The sequence below is a fragment of the Blennius ocellaris genome, assembly GCF_963422515.1.
Source record: "Blennius ocellaris genome assembly, chromosome: 3".
Taxonomy (NCBI): Eukaryota; Metazoa; Chordata; class Actinopteri; order Blenniiformes; family Blenniidae; genus Blennius; species Blennius ocellaris.
The window spans coordinates 24,561,249-24,581,344 of record NC_137652.1 but is presented as its reverse complement, the minus strand read 5'-3'; the positions used below and the strand labels follow the sequence as shown (position 1 = coordinate 24,581,344).

Genomic DNA, 20,096 nt, shown 5'->3' with positions numbered 1-20,096 from the left:
GATGAGACAACAAATATATGCATAAGCACTGCAATATGATTAAAAATGAAACAACTTTCTGATCAGTCTCTGATTAAAATAAGAACATAGCTGCAGCTCTTTCAGTGGAGTGGAGCAGGAGAAATAACTGCTTCTACAATACTGACATCTAATGGCAGCAGCTCACTGGTACAGCCAGAGTTAGACCAGAATGGTAAATCTGCTGACATGCAGTGTTTGTTGACACTTATCAAGAAGATTAAACACCCAAACCAGCATCACACAATGAAAACAATAGACAGTATGTATGTATGTAGTGTGAACAATCCGCCACGGCCGACCTTGTAGTCCAGCCCATCAGAACAGTTGAAGACCACACACTGGATGGCCAGGGCTTTTGCCAGGTCCTTTGTGGTCTCAGTTTTGCCCGTTCCTGCTGGCCCGGCTGGCGCACCGCCCAAGTCCAGCTGGAGAGCTCCCATCAGGCACAGGTAGCATCGGTCCTGCTCATCAAAGCACAATGAGGAAGAAAGAAAAGAAGGAGGAACTTAATTTTTGAGGAAAAAAATGTAAAAATACAATAAATGAATGTTGTGTCATTATCATTGCAGCATCTATGAGGAGCTTTGAGAGCAGTCAAAGCTACATAACAGTGTTACAGGGTACGAGCTTCTGACTTTGACATTTTGATTTCCAGGGGCGACAAATCAGCACATTTAATGTTTAAATGTAATAATGAGTATTAGATGAAATGCCAAAAGGTCCAGCCATCGGTTTTGCTCTGGTTTCTGCTCAAAGGCAGCTAAACTCAGTAAGCTACACTAAAGCTCTGGCACAGTGAAGTGTGGAGATGTGTTCATACACCACAAAGAATAGCAAATCATGGGCTATTATCATGATATAGATTTATTTTATTCATATATGTGATTACGCTCTGACTCTAAACCTGCTGACAATACATGCTCTAATGGTTTTGCTGAAGCACAGAGCCAAATTGTCGTCCTGGACTGTATGTTTGACTGGATGTATGGTTTAAACATCATGTTGTCTGTTACCGTTAGCGGTGTGATCACCAGCCTGGGACAGGCTCCCAGATACTCGTATCCATAAATGTAAGTGGACAGAGCCATCATGGCTACGCAGTTGTCCAAGTCAACGTCCCAGTAGTAGCGTAACTGTCTCTGCCATTCAAAGCTGGACCTGCTGTCCACCTGGAAAGACAAAGTCATTTTAAGTGGTTCTTTTTTCCGTTTATCCACATACTTCACAGCCACTGACATTGTTCTATTGTACCTTCTGCCGAACCAGATCAGTGACAATGTCCCTGGCATGGACATCAGTGGTAATAAGGGCTGTGATGATATTACGGTGTAAAGCAGGCAGCTGTCCTCGAACCACTGCTGCCAAGGCATTCAGTCTCTGGAATAGACACAGTCACTTAAGTTTGGGTGGATAGAGAGCTGACATTAAAACACTGACAACCAGTCCAAATGCAATTCCTAAGGCAATGAGGGAAATAACAGCAGTAAAATAATTAGTTACATCAAAGTTGATTTGTTCGAATTCCTGCAAGGCAGCAAAGTGGTCGTGATTCCCGTCCAGGCAGGCTTCCATGTCTCTGCACCACATCATCTGTGAGATGGTCAGCACCACCTAGTGGACACACACACAAACTGATGTCACATTCCTGACAAATTCCTTCATTAAAACCACTGAGGTGAGGAAAACATCAGAAAACAGCAAGTAACCCATAACAGTATTTAATACAATTGAAACATAATTCCAGAGGAGAGTAAAACAACAAATAGCATAATTCTAACGTTATTCTAAATCTTAAAATCTGTGTGTGTCTGTGCGCGCGTACCTGTGATGGATGTCCAGCCACCACCCACTCCTCCCTGGTCTTGTCCTGGTAGTCCACGATGGCGGCCTTGCTGAGTTGCCGCAGGGAGGAGAACATGGTCTCCTCCAGCCTGCAAAGCCAGTCTTCCACATTGCCTTGTGCTTTAAGTGTTTTAGTAAAACCGACCTGCATTCACAGATGCACAAATCAAGCAAAAGTTTTAGAATTTGGTTCTGTTTCATATCATTTTTTCCGTTGGTGCCAATTCCTACAGCCTGTTGCAATAAAAACTGGGCTCCAGCACAGTGAAAAAAAAAAAAAAAACACAGCTGAAAGCAACTACTGACCCTCACATAGCTGTTTAGGAGCCAACTTTCTTGTGTTTGTGTGTTACTACTAAATGTGGAATTTGGACAGCCAGGAGGAGTCGATCAGCAGATAATGGGAGAAAACAATTCCATGTCTTCCTCAATTATGTTTTAATCTCCCACCGGAAACATCTCAATGTGCTCCATACGCTAAAATGACAAGTTCTTATTTGCATTGATTAAATAATGAGTGGAGGTTAGTTCTGCTTTTCAACTTGCATGGGGTTATTTTAGAAAAGTTGTCAGCCCAACTGTCTAATCCCAATAAAGCAAAGAGTACACACTGTATGTTTTTATCACTCAATTCTGTGAGTGCCTTTTGTTGGCTACAAACAGTCAACAGGGAATCCTGACCAAACGTGTTAGAATATCTGAGATTTACCTTCTCTCCATCTGGTGAAATCATGCTCAGGATGTTGTTGGTGTATACGGTGTCCTGCTGCGCCACATCAACCGTCCCATTGCCACGGGGGGAAAGGTCAGGAAGCACACCGAACTCCAATCGTATGATAGCATCGAAACACTTCCGCAAATGAGGCTGCACCGCCTGAGGGTTTCGTGTCTGGGCCAGAATCTTAAGCAGCTCATCGTTGGATAAGAAGTAAAATCTGTAAATTGTGATAAAGACATGATAAAAATGTAAGTATTTTTCATAAGACAGTAGCTTAAGAATGCTAAAGTAGTGACGGTGCTCGTATCAAACAAACAAAACCTTGGAAAGATGACTCTTTTGGACTCTAAGTAAGCTTCCAGACACTTCTGTATCTCATCCAAAAGGGTGTTGTTGTTCTGGAAAGTTTCCAGCAGATCTGTGTCGGATGAATTAACAAGGTTATATATAGTGAGAAATATACATATGATGTATTAATTCCATGTGCTTCTTTCACTTCCATGTCTCTTTCTCTATATAAAAAGCTACAAGTGTGCCAGTTGTTGTTTACTCTGACCAAACCCTGTTGTGTTCATTGACCTGATGTGAAACACCAATGAGACTCTTTTCATGCAAATCTTTTCACAATCTTTCAATGTGGGGACATTATTTGTTGGGGTTTTTTTTGTTGCCTTTATGTGTATTGTTTCTTCGTTTTGATCCTCTTGGCCAGCTTTTCAAGCCTCTTTTATTTTCCCTTGCTACATGTTTGAGATTTTTTTGGTTCAACACAGTCTCACTACTTGTTCTGCACAGTCAACGTACCAGGCTGTGTGGCAGCTTTGAGTGCATTGGGTTGCCTTTTGACCTTCGCCATGATCTTCTTCCAAGATTTGTCTACCTTAAGAAACAACTTGGACTCTGCGGGCAGCTGCCTCTTGATGTCAGGGGCCAAGAAGATACTCTCAAGGTACAGCCAGTTTCTTTGGCATGTGAGCCACTCATCCTGGAAAGCAAGGGGGGGGGGGGGGGGGGGGACATTTTATTTGATGATAGATTATGTTGAACAGTTTCTGTGAATTAAACAGAAATAAATGGATTCAAAAGAAAGACACTGCGAGGGTAATGCAGAAGACACAATGTAAGCAGATTTAAAAGTTGAGAAAAATAATAATACAAAGCAACTTTTTAATCCCCTGCTCCACAAAATGAATCGTGAACTCTGTTAACTTTAAGAAGACTCCAGTTCATGTAATGTTTGGTTTCTCAGTTGCAGCCACTAGGGAGAGCTACTACCTAACATTTAAAGATAAATCTAAAGCAAATCCAATCAGATCTGTATTTAGTGAGGCAGAAAAGTCTTTACAATCTGGGCGGAAACCACTCTGAGCCAAATTAAACATTGCTCTATGTACATCTTTACAGTGTTTTACCAGTGTCTGGTTAAAGAGGGTCAGTCGTCTCAGCAGATCGTCCACCTTGACCTTAATGGGAGCTACGTAGCGTGAAGACGCCACAGTGCCCACACTTATGATGCTGTCATCCAAGAGAACCTTCACAGTAAACAGAGCAAGAAAAAAAAAACAAAAAACACTTAGACAGACTGGGACAATAATGCTGCTTCACATGAGATACTGTGTGTGTGTGTGCTGTGTGATGCCACCTGGATATCATCTGTGCCTCCCAGGATGTAGACTTTTCTCGCTTCTCCATGAGACAGCACAGTGAACTCCGTGGTCTTCCACACGTCTTCCACCTGCAAACGACATTGACTCATCGTGACGCTTTCAGTAAGTACATCTTAAAGATATCACAGAAATATATTTTCCTGATAAAAAAAAAAAACAACAACATATTATTATGACCTCGAATTCAATTCCATATCATTTCAGTAGCGTCATGCATCGGATGCCTTTCCGGACTCGCTGTAACATCAAAAATGTGTTAATTGAGGCTATCTGCTTCCAAAGTTATCACTCACAACGTTTGTGAAGTTTGTATATTCATTTGCAGTATTTTCAGCTATTGTTATTGAGGTTTGAACATCATCAAAAGCAGAGCAACACCTGAAAAGCTGCTAGGAACTGGCAGGGAATTGGCTAATTTTTCATGGATGCAACCTACACACTCATCAGTACTGTATGAGAAGGATTGTTACAGCAAAGGAACAATTTATCCAAGACACTGGTTCTTGGTTTTTGTGATGTCTTTAGATGTGAAGTCATGTGTGACAAATGTGCTTTAAGATTCAAGATCGCAGAGTTCTACTGAGCCCCTGAGTGGCCATAGAGAAAATAATAATAATGCGTGGGGATGAGATACTAAGTCATTACCTAGATAGAGATGGCCACGACTTACTATCTTGTGGCCACAAGGTAGTAACTCGTTCCCTTACGTTATTAACTTGAGGCAATGACTTATTATCTTGTTCCCTCACATTATATTTTTTTCACCAATGTCGCCTCCATCCCTGTCATATTTGCTATCATGGACAACTTTGTGATCAAATGATGCGGACCGCATTAGATAGTGGTGTTTTCTAACTAAACCATGTGAATTACAGACATGTAAAATTTATCTTGGTCCCAAAAGCGAGGATGTAAATCTCAACAGTTCCAAAATCTGCCCTGCCGAAAGATGTGTCCCCCATTTTATTTCTGGATGTGCCTGAATCAAATGCTTCAACATCAGGGAGGAATGTAGGTGCAGAATGTTAGAATGCAGCTCTGCAGCTGTTTCCAAAGGCAACCTACGTAAACACACGCTGAGCAACAACAACAAAACCTCTCATTCGCATGAAGTGCCATTAAAAGTCATATTTTATGGCAAAAAAACCAAAACAAATTCCAAGCTTTCATTTACAGTATTATGTCCTTTGAGTGTTTTGAAGTTACAGATGAACCAAAAGCATTGCTTCATCATTAATGGGCACTGTGGGGTAGAAAATAGTGAGGCATGGAAAAATGACAACGGAAAACTAACTTTAAATTCTATATCTGACACAGATGACTTTGTGCGACACAGTTCAATGTGAGCCACCAGCTCCTCGATCACTACAATATAATGCGGGGAAATTAATATGTGGCCACGAATTAAATTATCTGGTTCCCTCACATTTTTAACTTGAGGGAACGACTTATTATCTTGTTCCCTAGTGTTATTATTTTTTCTCTCTCTATGGCCGCGCAGGGCTCCGGAGAGTTCAGCATAAGCAAGAAGAAATAACTGAAAAGATGGTCACATTAATCAATCAATCAGAACCTCAATCATTTAGCAATATATAAACATCCAGCCATGACATTATGACCTGGGACAGGATTTATTATGGCAGCTCGTAAGTGAACATTTGGTCCTCACAGTTCAGGTGTCAGAAGCATTACAATGAGGACAAACTTAAGGATTTTGACAAGGGGATAAAAAGTAATCTAGACGAGACAACTGGGTCAGGTGATCTCCAATACGCTGGTGTCCCAAAGAGGCTTCACCCAACACCTTCCAGGACATTAAGAATCTGCTGTGAACATACCACAACACATATTCCATGCCAATACCATAAAGGTTCGGGCCTAATTGGGCAGCTTAAGGCAGATCTTCACAATATTAGGCAGGTAGTCAAAATATTAAGGATGATTGTACGTGTTGTTTTGCTCCAATCAAAATAAGCAAAGATCGACGAACTGATAAATATGAGCTCTTCTGCTCTGAAACAACAATCAAGGAGATTCAGACGTGAGCCTAATCATTTGATTGCAAACCCAACAGCTTGATGTTGTATCTTCTTGTATCATCACAAGATGATTTCTATTTAAAATTAATGTCATGCTTTACCATGTTGCCATCAAGGTGAGTCACATAACATGCAAAGACGCCCGCTGCAGCTTGTCTTGACACAGAAATAGTTTCAGCTCAATAAGACTGATGGCACCGATGATTTTTCGCTTGTGTTTGCGGAAATCGCTGCATATGGTTATGTAAATGTTTAGTCCCGAGTCATCAAATCAAGACGTTTGGGCAAAAAATAAAGTGATTTAAAGCAATTTACAATCAACGGAACGCAATGAAAACTTTACTTCCAGTGCAGCTCAATCAGCAGATAGAGACAGAGATAACGTATATGAGCAAATGTTCACATGGAGTCCACACACCTTTGTGATGATTGCTTCGACTGAAGCTTCTCCTGAAGCTTGTCCAGAAATCTAAAAGACACAATTTGTGACAAATTACATTTTGCAGTTGTTTGCTTTTGCAACACTAAATTATAGATCTTTCAATGAATAGTCTTTGTGCATGCGTGTGTGTGTGTGTGTGTGTGTGTGTGTGTGTGTTTTGGCTGTGTTGCCAGTATGGTGATTAAACATTTTAATGAGATTTGTGTTTTGCTGCAATTGGCATGAAATGCTTTTCTTCAGTCACACTCAAACTTTTTTCTTAATGTTCTTCATTTTTCATTTGATCAACTTAATTAGATTTGCTTGTGAGTGCAACCAAGCATCTACACATACAGTGTATATGCCAAGTGCCATGTGGCACACTACACTGTAATTATTCAGGTGATTTGTAAGCACCCTGTGTATTTTTATTCATACGTGTTTGTGTATTTATCTAGTAATGGTCAAACATAAAAATAGGATCACGTCAGTAAATTCCTTTGTAATAACCATTTAGGCCTTCAGCATTGTGATAGTCAGGGGCATTTTGGACTGTTGTGTCATTATGATGGTGCCCCAAAAACTCCTTTGAGAGAGAGTATTGACAGGAATGAAGAGGATAAATTATATTTGTACCAAATCAGCTGCTATGATATGATTTCGATCATATGATTTCTCTTAATATACAAAGCTCCTGACAGCCACTCTCAAGCTTCACATTTTTTTACACTAGCAAATCTTTTTGTTCTCAGAATGTCACAAAGTGGAAATTCCTTATTTATCAATGTCCCATTTTCTGGATCCAGTTGTTGGGTTCAGTACAAGAGTCTATTTGTAAGATTGGACTTAAAACGTTCTTATACAATACAGTTTGAAGATAGAGATGCACATGTGCAGCAGTGGCGTTTCCGCTGTTCACAAGTAGACGGGGACTGACTGCTTTCATTAAGTTCAAAAACCTGTGTTTTACAGTGGCTCTGCGCACCATTTTCTTGTAACCGGACACCAAAACACTCCAAAAGTCTTTTGCTTTCACTTGAAAATATTGTCATGTAAATGAGGCCTATGTAGATAATTTGTGGTCTGTGCATTGATGTTACCTCCTGTATCTTTGAGGCAAATGAGAAGACATTGTATTCTTCCAATGCAGCAACAGTCAGTGCTTTCGCATTCAGCGGGGTCCTGACGACTGCCGCCACCATCTTCCAGTGTTTTAAATTCATGCATGGGTTACGCAGATCAGTGATCACAGGGAGCTGATGGAGAGAGGAACATGTATATTGGTAATACAGACATACTTTAACATGGTTGTGCCATTCCGGAAAGTGATTGATGTAAAAACACACTGTGCTCCACTCACCCTTTGCCTCATCGCTTCAACCTTGTCCCTCAGACTTGGAACAACATTGTTCTGAGGCAGGCCTTTATCCAGCTGGTTGGCATACTTGCTGTATTTGTTGACCTGCATGTTACACTGTTCCAGGTCCAGTTGCTCAAGTGTGCTCTGGAGACAAAGGGAACATTAAAGGGTTTGGTTAAAAGAGGAGAGGTTCACATATGCCTGTGCATTAAACTGTCAGCATTTCCGTACTGCCACAGAGTGCACCTGAGCCCCTCACCTGCTGCCATCCACTGTGCAAAGAGTCCCATTCGTCCAGAGAGTCCCACAGCAGCTGCTTGAGCCGGAACTCTGCAGTCAAAGCCTCCAAAGAGTCAAACTTGGTCACCTCCATCTTTAATCATCAAAGGATAGAAGGTTGGACACATGGTTAAGTTTGAATATAGTATAATATAATATTGAATAAGCGATTTCTGCACTGGAGTAATGGTCTGTATTTTTCTACTAATTACTGACATGTTTTCACTGGTTATGCCTCCTAGAAGGAAGAGATGGCTGCAGAAACAGTCAACTACGAAGAGAATGTTTATCTGTACAAACACCACGCTGAATTATACTACAAATGGGCTATTCCTGGTGGATGCCTGTTTAAACCATCTAATCCTCACCTTTAACTTCTTCTGGTAGGAAGTATAGGTGGTCGCCTGGGCCTGCAGCTCATCTATAGAAATCTGGATCTCAGCCAGCAGCCTTCGCACTTCAGAAGAATCAGCATTGATGTTGAAGATCTGTGGATCCTGTACAGAAAATTTCAAAAAAAATTCCCACCTGACCAATTTAGTTCTAGATTTCAAAAGAGCTGAGTGTAGGATTATTATTTATAAACATTGATTAAAATATATTTGTGAATACAAAAGATGAGATTTCTCCACGTACCTGTGACTTATGCTCTGTGTTTGTCACCTTCTGTAGCATGTCGCTTATATCTTTGTCCAAGGAGCTGCAGAACTGCTCCATGCTGGAGTCCCTCATTGCGTAGGCCTTGTCAATAAGGTTCCACAACGCAGTAATGGATGGTTGCAACTTGCTAAAATCTACAAGCTCCTCAGGTGGAGTCGGAACTGAGTGCGTGTCGATCAAATTGTAGAATTTATTTATTGTCTCCTGCTCTTCTTCAAGTAAGGTGATCTGGTAAAAAAAAAAAAGACGAGACTTGATGTTATTGTTGATTTGACCGATTAGAGGCTTTCACTTAACAGCTACATTTAGTATCATTACAATTCATTAAGATGCCGTTTTATCATCATGGTCATGTCCTTCTCACAAGCTGCACGCTGGCTACACAGTTCTTACCCTCTCATTGATCTCATCCTGGAACATGAGAGAGTTGGCCCATTCCTGTGTGGTGGAGGAGCGGGACGCCAGTTTTAACTGAGCCTCATCAACTTCGGTGATGAAGGCCTCCAGCTTCTTCTTGGCCTGCTGCTTGAGCATCTCATTGATTACCTGTGGCAAAAATCCCCACGAATCTATGACGTGTTGCACTACAGTGTGGTTACTTCACATTGCTTGTCAGTGACAAACTGTGATGGTCAAAATGCTCATTCCCAAACAGCATAACTGTTAGTAAATCAGTGGTACATCAGTGGATCCTGTAGGCCATGCTACACAAAATACTAAGACAAGAGTGTCAAACAAATGGCCCCCCAGAGGATATAATACAAATGGATACATCTTCCTCATTTGCCCTCGAGGGGCAACGCAGAAAAGACAGAAAAGAAAAAAAGAAAGCACACTTTATTATTCCTTGGGGAAATTATTCCTGTGAATTTCACGGTTAAAATTAACTACACATACTCGGAGCAGTGGGCTGTGCAGCACCCGGGGTCAAAGGCCGTGATCTGGAATGCACAAGAGTGCTTAGTTAAGCCTGCCTTGACAAACCTGATAGCCTCAGAAAAGAACTGCAGTGGGCGGATATGGTCTGAAGAAGGAGCTCAGGGAAGCAACGGGCCAATCTAGTTACCACATTGACAGTAAAAGAACATCTGACAAAGGAGCTGATGGAATGTGAACATTTTCATTTGCCTTGGAAATATTTCATATAGTTTGACAGGGTGCCACTTGTGGGTACTGTTGGTTGTTTAAACCACACACACACACACAGGTGCTCATAGAACAACACGTTAATCCTAAACATTAACAATGGCGAGTACGGACACATTCGTATGGACAGGCGACCAAGTTGGATTGTTATTGCAGTGACTTTCAACTATAAAACCATCAGGTCACGAGACAATGTGGACTGGACACCCAAATGTTGTATGTCAGGATGCTTTGCGTGTGTGTCTACGTAGGTCGTGCTAACCTCCAGACAAGAGATATGAGAGGCCACAAGTTTCTTTTTCAGCTGAGTATTGTCCACGAGTAGCAAGCCAAGATGTCTCTTCTCTTGAACCGCTGAGACTTCCTTCAAGCGGCTGTTGTACAACTCCAGTGCTTTTTCAAAGAAGGACAAATCTGAGAACAAAGACAAGATTGGTTACCCTAAAAGGAACAGTGTGATAGATTGGTTCATTTCATCTTGCAAAAGTTTGCTTCATTCTCTTCATGAAACCATAATATATAAATAGGCTATTCCAAAGCAGATATTTTGGTAAATACAAAGAAAACTGACAAAAATGCATCTTTGAACTACGAACATGCAGCAATTGAAGAAAATGGTGGAAGATCTTGAGCTACAATATAAATGTGATCAAGTTAATGAGATTCCATGTCGTCCACATTATAAATTAAAGACATGTCTGTTTGGTGGAAATTGATAACGTTTTGAATGCAGGCTTAGTGACCTTTTTAAATTGTGCTGTATTTGTGAGGAACATGCACTGGATCAGCAGCAGAGATCATGAAAAATTTGCCAAATCTTTTCTGACAATATCAAACAGCTTGTCTTTGTTGTGCTTGTTGACTCTCGTTTTTAGTTTGTGGCGCTGGCGACCAGGTGTCTGTCAGCGCAGAGATGTGCCAGTGATGATCCATCGAATCCAAATCAGCCACCAAGAGTCAACAGCAAAGAAAAGCTCTTCGGTTTTTCAAAATTTCTCATGGGCACTTGAATCACAAAAACATGATCCTCACAAATGAGGCACAATTTGAAAGAGAAACAAAGGCTTTCCAATAAAATCCCGTTTATTGCCAAGAAGCAATGTGACAACACAAGAGTAATCTACCAATTTTTTGTGACTTTTTGTGAGTTTTGCCCTCAGAGAAAATCTGTGTGGCATGCGCGTACAGAAGGTTTTGTTTCTTCCTGATGCCATTACTGGCAAATGAAACCAATAACCTGCACAAGAATGTCAAGTTTTTTTTGTTTGGGTTTTTTTTTAATACATTTTTCACAAGAGTAGGACACAACAAGGACATGCTACTAAAAGAGGCCACACTTTGTTTTGAAACATGATGCACAAACTATCTGACAAAAAGCACATTATGCATCAACAATGGGCACATAGAGTATTACAAAAAGGAACCAAAAATAGTCTTCAAGGGTACCGTGGAACAAATAAACTCGATGTTGCACACAACTGACATGTTAGACGACTACACACTTGAGGGTAGAGATCCCACAAAACGCTTCAAAAGGTTTTATTTTACACTTGAAATCCTTTCCGTGTATATGGGCCCTTAATTCGTCCTTGTTGTATGTACTATATTACTTTTAACTTGCAGGAACATGCAGGGAAATAAATCTGTTTCAACTCTCTCTCTCTCTCTCTCGGTGCATGCTGGGAGTGCGGAAGGGCTGGGAGCGTGTGTGGGCGGGGAGCGTTTGTCACAGTTTTATGTGATTTTTTTTCTTGTTCTGTTCTTGGTTAATGTTCACAATCACTGTAGTTTAATAATCACAGGGCACCTTTTGTTTTTATTTCAATCTTTCTTGGGTTTCGGTGGGTTTGTGTGGTCCGTGTTTGCCGGGGACTGGCTGCCGCCATGTCGGAGCTCAGGAAGCTCACCCGCAAACACGGGGTCCGCATCTCTGCACCTTTTTCCCCTGCAGCGTGGAGCAGGTTGCTCTGGCTGTAGGGGAGAAGGTCGGTTACAGCAGCGTGAAGGCGGCGGCCCGGATGAACGGCGCCGTGGTGGTCTTTGTGGACCAGGTGGAGAAGGCCAACTCCGTGGTGGAGACTCCTAACTAAGGAGCTTTCCAGATTTGGCAAAGTAGTGTCCGGCTACAAAGACATCGCCTCTGGAATTAAGTCTCCGCTGCTGAAACACACATGTTTCAGAAGACAAGTATTTATGATACTCAATAACCGGTGTGAGGAGCTCAGCCTCCGTTTCCGTGTGAGAGTAAATGATTATGACTACATTGTCTTCGCGAGCTCAGCTGGAATGAAATGTTTCGGCTGTGGTGAGGAGGGACACACGGTGAAATCCTGTCCGCTGCGGGCTGAGCGAACCGATCGCCGCTCCTCGGGCTTCTCTCTCTCTCTCTCTCTCTCTCTCTCTCTCTCTCTCTCTCATCTCTCCTCTCTCTCTCTCTCTCTCTCTCTCTCTCTCTCTCTCTCTCTCTCTCTCTCTCTCTCTCTCTCTCTCTCTCTCTCTCTCTCTCTCTCTCTCTCTCTCTCTCCTCTCTCTCTCTCTCCTCATGAACCCATATTAAAAGAAGGTTTTCTGTCTGTTGAATTATTCTTAACTGATTAAGTATTATTCTTTAAATACACAGCTGGCTGTGATCTCAGTGGGGATAAACAGTATGTGTTTGTGTGTGCACACACACCCATATACATGTAACACATCACCCACTACCCCTGGAAAAAAATAAATATATATATATATATTTAGCAGCTCTTCAAAACTGGTTTTAAAAGTGTCCAGAAGATGCACATGACAGCTTTATATCTGGTAACAAATCCATCCCTTCTCAATCTGAGATTTACTGAGTGTATTTTCAAAGTGGGAGCTCCTTTGTCTGCCGTGATGTTTTGTACATTACCATGTTCCTGTTGCTGCATTGTTTCCAAATCCAGGCTCTCAATCTCTTTCAGGAATACACCAAAACGCTGAAATGTGTGCAAGTACATCCTGGCTGCATCAAAGGTCAACTGGAGTGTTTCCTGAAGAGGAAGAACATGCGTGAGGCCTTTACATATGCAGGTACTTGAATGGAGCTCAGACTATGTGAAGCAAGAACCAACCTTAATATTTTGTTTGATGACTTGAAGGTGGCTGTCATTCTCAAGGACGAACTCCATAGACGTGCGATTGTCATATGGTTTCTACAGGTAAACAATGACAAATAACACACTCACACAAACTACCACCCTAATCTCAGGATCACAATATTTCTGACATATGAAGAACATAACAGCTGTGGCAGCAGGTTTTTCTGGCAGGTTGAAGAAGGGAGAAGCAGTTTAACAACCTTGAGGCTTCCATCTTCAATCAGTGAATCAGCATCAGGATCAGTGGAAAGAGTTTTGAATGACATGACAATGTTCTCCAGCTCGCTGAAGATTTCTGCCAAGCTCTCCTGTAAAGTGAAAATCAAGTAAGTCAATGATCAGCACAAAAACCTCAAAAGTGCGAAAAATTTGGGGAACAAACCTGAAAGTTTTCCATGGGTGGTTTGTAAATCAAACCATTTGTGTTGAGAGTCATTTCAGACGTGAAGATGGGATAAACGAGAGGAGCTTCGGTCTCAGAAGACTGACAAAGACACATGAGTCAGCAAACAGCGAGCACGCGCCGTGACCGTCTGATGCCCACATGAAAATACCTGTTGTTCAGTTGAGTTGGTACTTGAGGTGGCGGTTTCCTCAGGGTGGAGGCTCCAGCTTTCAATAACGGCAGGGCTGGGTATTTGACCGGCCTGCTCCTGAAACACAGCCAGGAATCCATCGGCTGTGTTCACCACTAGGCTGTGCAAGGTGCTGATAACCAAACAGTCAATGACGTGAATGAAGCTGTGAAGGCCAAATAGAGAGACAAAATTAAAAAAATAATAATTTATATATATATATATATATATATATATATATATATATATATATATATATATATATATATATATATATATATATATACATATATATATATATATATATATATATATATATATATATATACATATATATATATATATATATACTATATACATATATATATTTCTAGCAATTTTTTTTCTGCACGTGGAACGTCAAAGCATTTTTAGTTGTAACCAGTAACAAGCAGGAAGGTGCAAACACAAAAGCGATACAACACAATTTCCTACCAGATGACGCGATCAGAGCAAAAATCTTTGTTGATTAATTGAAGATACATCTTCTCCTGAGGATTATCTGTGGTGAACAAAGTACTGTGAATCTTTCAAGATCTCAGTACACACAGTGATCAGCCACAACAAGATGAACAGGTACTGGATATTGTGTTGAACTGGTCTTGTCAAACCATGGTCCCCTCGGAATCTCGAGGGATCCACGGTTCATGTGAGGTACATTGGTGACCCTAAATTGCCACAACATGTGCATTTGAGTGTGTGTGGATGTCCGTCTGTGTGTTTGCCCTGTGATGAACCAGCAAACTGTCCTCACCCATAGCTATCTGGGATTAGCTCCAGCACACGGCAATGCAGCATGAGATGAAGCGGCATAGAAGATGTATGGATGGATAGGATGTTACACGTTACATCGTATTTTATACCAACATGGCAAAAAGACAACAGTTCTCTATGGAGGCATCTGAAGTCCAAGGAGTTATATCATGTTATATTACACAAAAAATTACGTTTCCAAATAAGTCAAGTCACCTTTCAACTAATAAATGAATCTGCTTGAATGTAAAGAACTGAGTCGATGAGTTCATTTTCCCTTTCAACTGATGATTTACTATGACGAGACCTATATGATTGTATCACAGTATCATACACAAGTCACTCACAACCTCACATAGTGCTGTCACTTCGTTGAGACAAAGTCATGCTATCATGTACTAATGTTTGATCAGAATAAGAGTCAGAATGCCTTCATTCATTCTTGGGGAAATTCTTGAAAAAACAAATAATGGACATTATAACATGATTTCAGCTTTGTTTATAAAGTGGCATTGTTCATAATTAAACATTATGATGAGCTTCACACAGTATATTCACAATCTATAATCCTTTATGAACTTTGCTATTAGTCGGTCAGATACCGTAAAATTATCACCATTTATAACGTCATCTGTTTTTGTTTATTCAATGCAATTCCCTACGATTACACAACGGACCTTAAATAAATATGCCTCGCTCTAATTGTGACATGATCAATGTTTTACGGTTTCTCTGTCACTGATCATAAAATGTATGTATTTACTGTCCAGCGTAGTGTCAGTGTAAACGTACAGGTATCACCATAAGTAGCTGGGTTTTCCAGGAAGTGTCGGCATGCACAGAATGCCACCTCCTTCACCAGCTGTTGAAATTTCTCCCGGCCATTGAGTACCTGTCAACAATGGTACCGACAGTCATTGAAGAGGCAACCGATGACATGGAAATGTATAGCCCAACACCGTTTGAATATCTGGATGTACAAACACACCTCCTTGAGTTGTTGGAACTGGGTGTCCATGAACTCCTGCAGTGTGTACGTGTGCTTCTTCTTCAGATGACACAAGGGAGTCATTTGAAGTTGGACACACATTTTGTTGATATCTAACAGCGCAGGACTTAAAGTCTGTAGGGGAAAGACAAGCATCAGTTGCATGATAATGTCCCATCTCTACACATTTAACAAGATATTCATTCTCAAAGATTGTTTCTCTGTCTGCCGATACAAAGTGTCATTGCAAGCAGACCATGAATGTAAAACTATAAAATGTATTATGAATGTAAAACAGATTCAGGAAGCAGGATAATTATAAAATGCGAATATTGGGGAAGAGGTGTGATTAAATCAGTTTGACTTCTCCCTACCTCGTATCAGACATGTTGAATTCGATATACAGTACTGTATGTGTTATATGTGTATTTCTATTTTCACAAGTACAACAGAGCCCATGTTACCGACATACGTACCGGACTGACGAGAAACAAGTTCTTTTTGAGGTACTCTCGGGCCAAACACATCTTCTGCTGACGGACGTTCTTGCGCCACACATAAAACGGCTTCCATTTTTTGAAGCGAGCAAAGAACGGGATGCTCAGCATCTTGCGGGACTTCTCAGAATTGGTTTCCCAGGATTCCAGGCTGGTGACTTCCACCTCGTCTTTGTACAGTGAGAACACGCGGCTCTCAGTGATGACCACGGCCTCCTGCTCACTGTACCAGTAAACTGGTTCTCTGGAGTCCCGTGACGTCATGTCTTTGCGGGAAAACAGTTGTTTGGGATGACTGGGGCCTAGGTCCACATCCTTGGGTAACTGAGAGGAAGACTATCAGAGTGGACACAGGGAAACTTACTCCATTAGTGAAAGATAATTTAAACAACGAGAATCTCAACCTGTGAGCTACGGTACAGATCTCTGACAACTGCAAACATCAACGCACTGATGAACAATGTTTTTCTTTCTTTACTGTAAAACAGTTTGTGACCCCATCTTTGAAAAGTGCTTCGTCGTGACGGAGCAACATCGTCTGTAAATCAATAAAATCTGGAACATCTTTCAAGTTATTGATAATGAAATACTACAATTATATTTCTTTTGACTCTGTCATCAACTGTTATGATGACATGATCACTTATCTAATCAAAACTTTAATTTATTTGATCAAATCCCCTCAAAAGTCATTGAAATTCATTAGAAATCAAACCCTACATAGTGTCATAGGAGGTTTAGCCAATCCCAATCAAGGTAGGCCCTCCATTTGACTCCTCCTACAATTAGGTAGCTCTGCTCAGGCACATGGCACCACGAGAGGCAGTACTTCCTCCTCTTCCCAAGATGGGCATGTGTGGGCAGAGTCAATCCAGCTCACACAGACACAGCAGATTCCGAATGCAGCTGCTATGATACAATATTCAAATGGCTGAAAATCAACAAAAAGCTGGACAGGCAAAACATTTTTGAATACGTTTGCGGACCAATGAGTCCCATGTGAAAATGATGAAAAGCTGTCTAATCTGACCCCTTTAACGAATTTCTTAAGAGCAGCAGGAACAACACAACACTGAGACTGAGCTGAGATATCAGTGACGCTGCCACGAAATACCTCAAACTCGCTTCAAAGTCACACTCTCAGGGTGAGTTTGTAAAAGCACCCATAATGCAACAGGTATAGAACTGTTTTTGCACAGCTATGTGGCCCCTGAATTTAAATGAGTTTGACACCCCTGCCTTCAAATGAAACACACTGAAGTGAAAAAATCTCCTTTCCGAGTTGCGCCGAAGCCATAGTCGCTGCTCGTTGATCAGACGTATCTCCCACTGACCTTCGAAGCGGATTCCAGAGGAGGCAGGCGGACAGAAGCCGGCTTGTCACGACGCCTGCATGGCTGCTCCCTGGGCTGAGACGTGGGCAGGCGAGTGTCCCAGCCAGGAAAATACATCCGCTCACAAGCTTGTAAGTGTTGGGGCCTGGGTTGAATCCGTGCCACGGGTCTTTTCAAAATAGCCTACGTTGAGGGAGAGAAGATGGCTCACTTACAAAGCGCTGGGGGCTGTTAACATGCATTTAGGATTAGGTCTCACCTGCGGGTCTTTAACCAGCATCGCTGGCGGGTCACTTGAGATCGGTAGTTCAGGGAGCTTGCGCAACTCTAAAATAACATGTGGATGTTATTTTGTCAGAGTTGACTAATTACATTCATTTGAGAGTTGACTACATGACAGTGGGGTCTGCAACCTCCTCATGCTCTCTGTGGCGGCTGTTTCTTTTAAACTAATAACCGCACATTAGCATTTCTATAAAACATGATTAAATGCTAAACATTGAGACAAGGAGCTGCTGTAGTTGGCTAAGACACATTCAACTGGAGGATATAATAAATACACTATGACATTTTCTAAAACTAGAAATGGTGAAACGTGAGGTTTTCTCCCGTGTAACACTTTGTAACATGTTTATCATGTGTGTAGAGCAGAAAAAGACATTTTAAACCAACTTTAAATAATCGAGATATTCCCAGGTTGACACTGTTAGTCGTTCAACACGACACTGATCTTGCAGACAAATGTGACATTTAATGAATTAATAACCATTTGGCTGACTTGAATACACATATTTAGTACCTGGCATCTAGTTGTGAGCTTCAAACAACACAGTCAATCAATTATGGATAAGTTAGTGAAAAATGTCGTACAGATCAACACATCATTTTTCATTTTTAAGATTTAGGCTGCCTGTTTATTTCAAAGAAGAAAGCTGATCATGTGCCTACTTCTTCATTATTGCAATTTTGTCTGGAAGAAAACAATATGAGTCATTACAAGACATGGTAACTTTCAAAACAAACAGCAAGATATAAAAGAAAGAAAGACAAAAGATCAGACACCACATAGTTTTTTTTCTTCCTTGTAGCAGATTGAGGTGTTTAAAGCTGAAAACTACAACACAATCTCAACAGTTTTTAATTGAACAGCTCACTGTACTTCCAGTTCTGCAAAATAAAGTACAGTTTTGGTTTTTGTATCAAAATCTCCAAAGGTTTAATAGCGCTATTAGATGTATTATGAGAAGTAAACATGATTGGTGGTTTAATTAAGACCAAATGTTGTTCTCCAAGTTAGCAGACCCCTGAATTCAGACTTGTTGCTTTTTGAGCACACTGTATTTGGTCTCGTGTTGAGTTTTTTCTGGACCTACCCCTGGATTCAGCGGTCTCGCTGTGGCTTGTGAGTTTCGGTAAAGAGACCTTTGGAAGTGTTGAGTCCATGGCAGCTCTCGTCACGGTTGTCTTCCGACATACAACAAACTACTGGTGAAAAGAAATTGTGAAAATAAATGAATGATAATAAATAAATAAACCATTAAATAATGTATTAAATGTGTCATTGAGCTCAGGGCAGTAAAACCCTGGCTTTACAGGTTTGAATCCTGTCACGGCAGAGCCGTAGCAAAAGTCAGGTGTAAAAAACACCCCCCCCCCCCAAAAAAAAAAAACCAGCCAATTGTGAAACTGCTCGACTTGTAATTGGTGAGTTGTCTGCATTTTCACCATCACCAGAAAACAGACTTTTCAACTACAAATATCTGAATGCATATTGACAACTCTTTGTACACATTGACAAATCTTATTGCATGTAAAAATTCTAACACAGATGAGCAGATTTTTTTTAACGCATTTAAATACGTAATTACAAATGGACATATTACAAGACGACTTGTGCAGATTCAGGGTCACATTTTCAAATTCTGATGTTTAACTCTAGAGCAGAGAACAGAGGTACTGTCTACTGACCAATCAGATAAGATCAAATAAATTAATGAAGCCATAATGAAATGAAATAATTCTATATGCTTATTACATCAAATCAATTGACATTTTAATGAATTAATGACATTTAAATAATTAATTCCCCTTTTAATTCATTACCAATAAGGACATTTAATTATGCGTTTATTCATGTAATTTTGGTATGTTTAGTCATCCATAGTATAGTGTGTATACAGAGAAATGCCTGCTTCATATCACAATTTGTTTATAATATTCTCCTTTTTTAAAATACACTTTCTTAAATAACTATAGCTTTTTATACAGATTGAATGAATCCAATGTAAACTTTAGAGGTTTTAATGGAATGCAGTTTAAAAAGTAGCGTACTTTGTCATGTTTAAGAAGGTCACTTTGACATATCTGGAATTCAAACTCCAGTTGAATTCCAGTGGTGAAATGTCCACATATTTACATTTTATGACACTTAAACTGATATATTCCTAACGTTTGCTCCGTTTTAGGCTCAGCAGTGTAAATACAGCATAAACTAACATTGGGACGGAAGGGAATGAAGCATATCAGTCCTGTATTCTGTCAGCAGCAATTTTTAAGAGGAATGAAAGTCATACAAGTAATCATTTCCCTACGTGAACCATGTACATCATTTAAAATACATATGGCTCTTGTTAATTAC

General features: G+C 40.6%; 1 protein-coding gene and 1 long non-coding RNA gene across 2 annotated transcripts in view; both read right to left on the bottom strand.

The window, feature by feature from the left end:
• dnah6 (dynein, axonemal, heavy chain 6) overlaps positions 1-20,096 on the bottom strand; it is a gene marked incomplete at both ends in the record, with an annotated part of 57,629 nt that overhangs the window by 37,199 nt on the left and 334 nt on the right. The window contains 26 exons of the mRNA XM_080516164.1: positions 321-482; positions 1,035-1,190; positions 1,273-1,398; positions 1,522-1,632; positions 1,844-2,008; positions 2,573-2,798; positions 2,903-2,999; positions 3,386-3,566; positions 3,994-4,113; positions 4,224-4,316; positions 6,706-6,756; positions 7,809-7,964; positions 8,069-8,212; positions 8,328-8,441; positions 8,716-8,844; positions 8,984-9,235; positions 9,401-9,553; positions 10,416-10,567; positions 13,044-13,164; positions 13,246-13,326; positions 13,473-13,580; positions 13,655-13,756; positions 15,628-15,762; positions 16,104-16,460; positions 17,459-17,641; positions 17,718-17,785. Of these exons, the coding sequence (XP_080372290.1) occupies positions 321-482; positions 1,035-1,190; positions 1,273-1,398; positions 1,522-1,632; positions 1,844-2,008; positions 2,573-2,798; positions 2,903-2,999; positions 3,386-3,566; positions 3,994-4,113; positions 4,224-4,316; positions 6,706-6,756; positions 7,809-7,964; positions 8,069-8,212; positions 8,328-8,441; positions 8,716-8,844; positions 8,984-9,235; positions 9,401-9,553; positions 10,416-10,567; positions 13,044-13,164; positions 13,246-13,326; positions 13,473-13,580; positions 13,655-13,756; positions 15,628-15,762; positions 16,104-16,460; positions 17,459-17,641; positions 17,718-17,785 (3,743 nt within the window). The remainder of the gene's footprint in view (positions 1-320; positions 483-1,034; positions 1,191-1,272; positions 1,399-1,521; positions 1,633-1,843; positions 2,009-2,572; positions 2,799-2,902; positions 3,000-3,385; positions 3,567-3,993; positions 4,114-4,223; positions 4,317-6,705; positions 6,757-7,808; positions 7,965-8,068; positions 8,213-8,327; positions 8,442-8,715; positions 8,845-8,983; positions 9,236-9,400; positions 9,554-10,415; positions 10,568-13,043; positions 13,165-13,245; positions 13,327-13,472; positions 13,581-13,654; positions 13,757-15,627; positions 15,763-16,103; positions 16,461-17,458; positions 17,642-17,717; positions 17,786-20,096) is intronic.
• Positions 13,896-15,493, bottom strand: LOC308147251. Its single transcript, XR_013937150.1, has 3 exons — positions 15,432-15,493; positions 14,322-14,388; positions 13,896-14,013 (listed from the first exon to the last, which is right to left on the bottom strand). It is a non-coding gene; the product is annotated as an uncharacterized lncRNA (long non-coding RNA).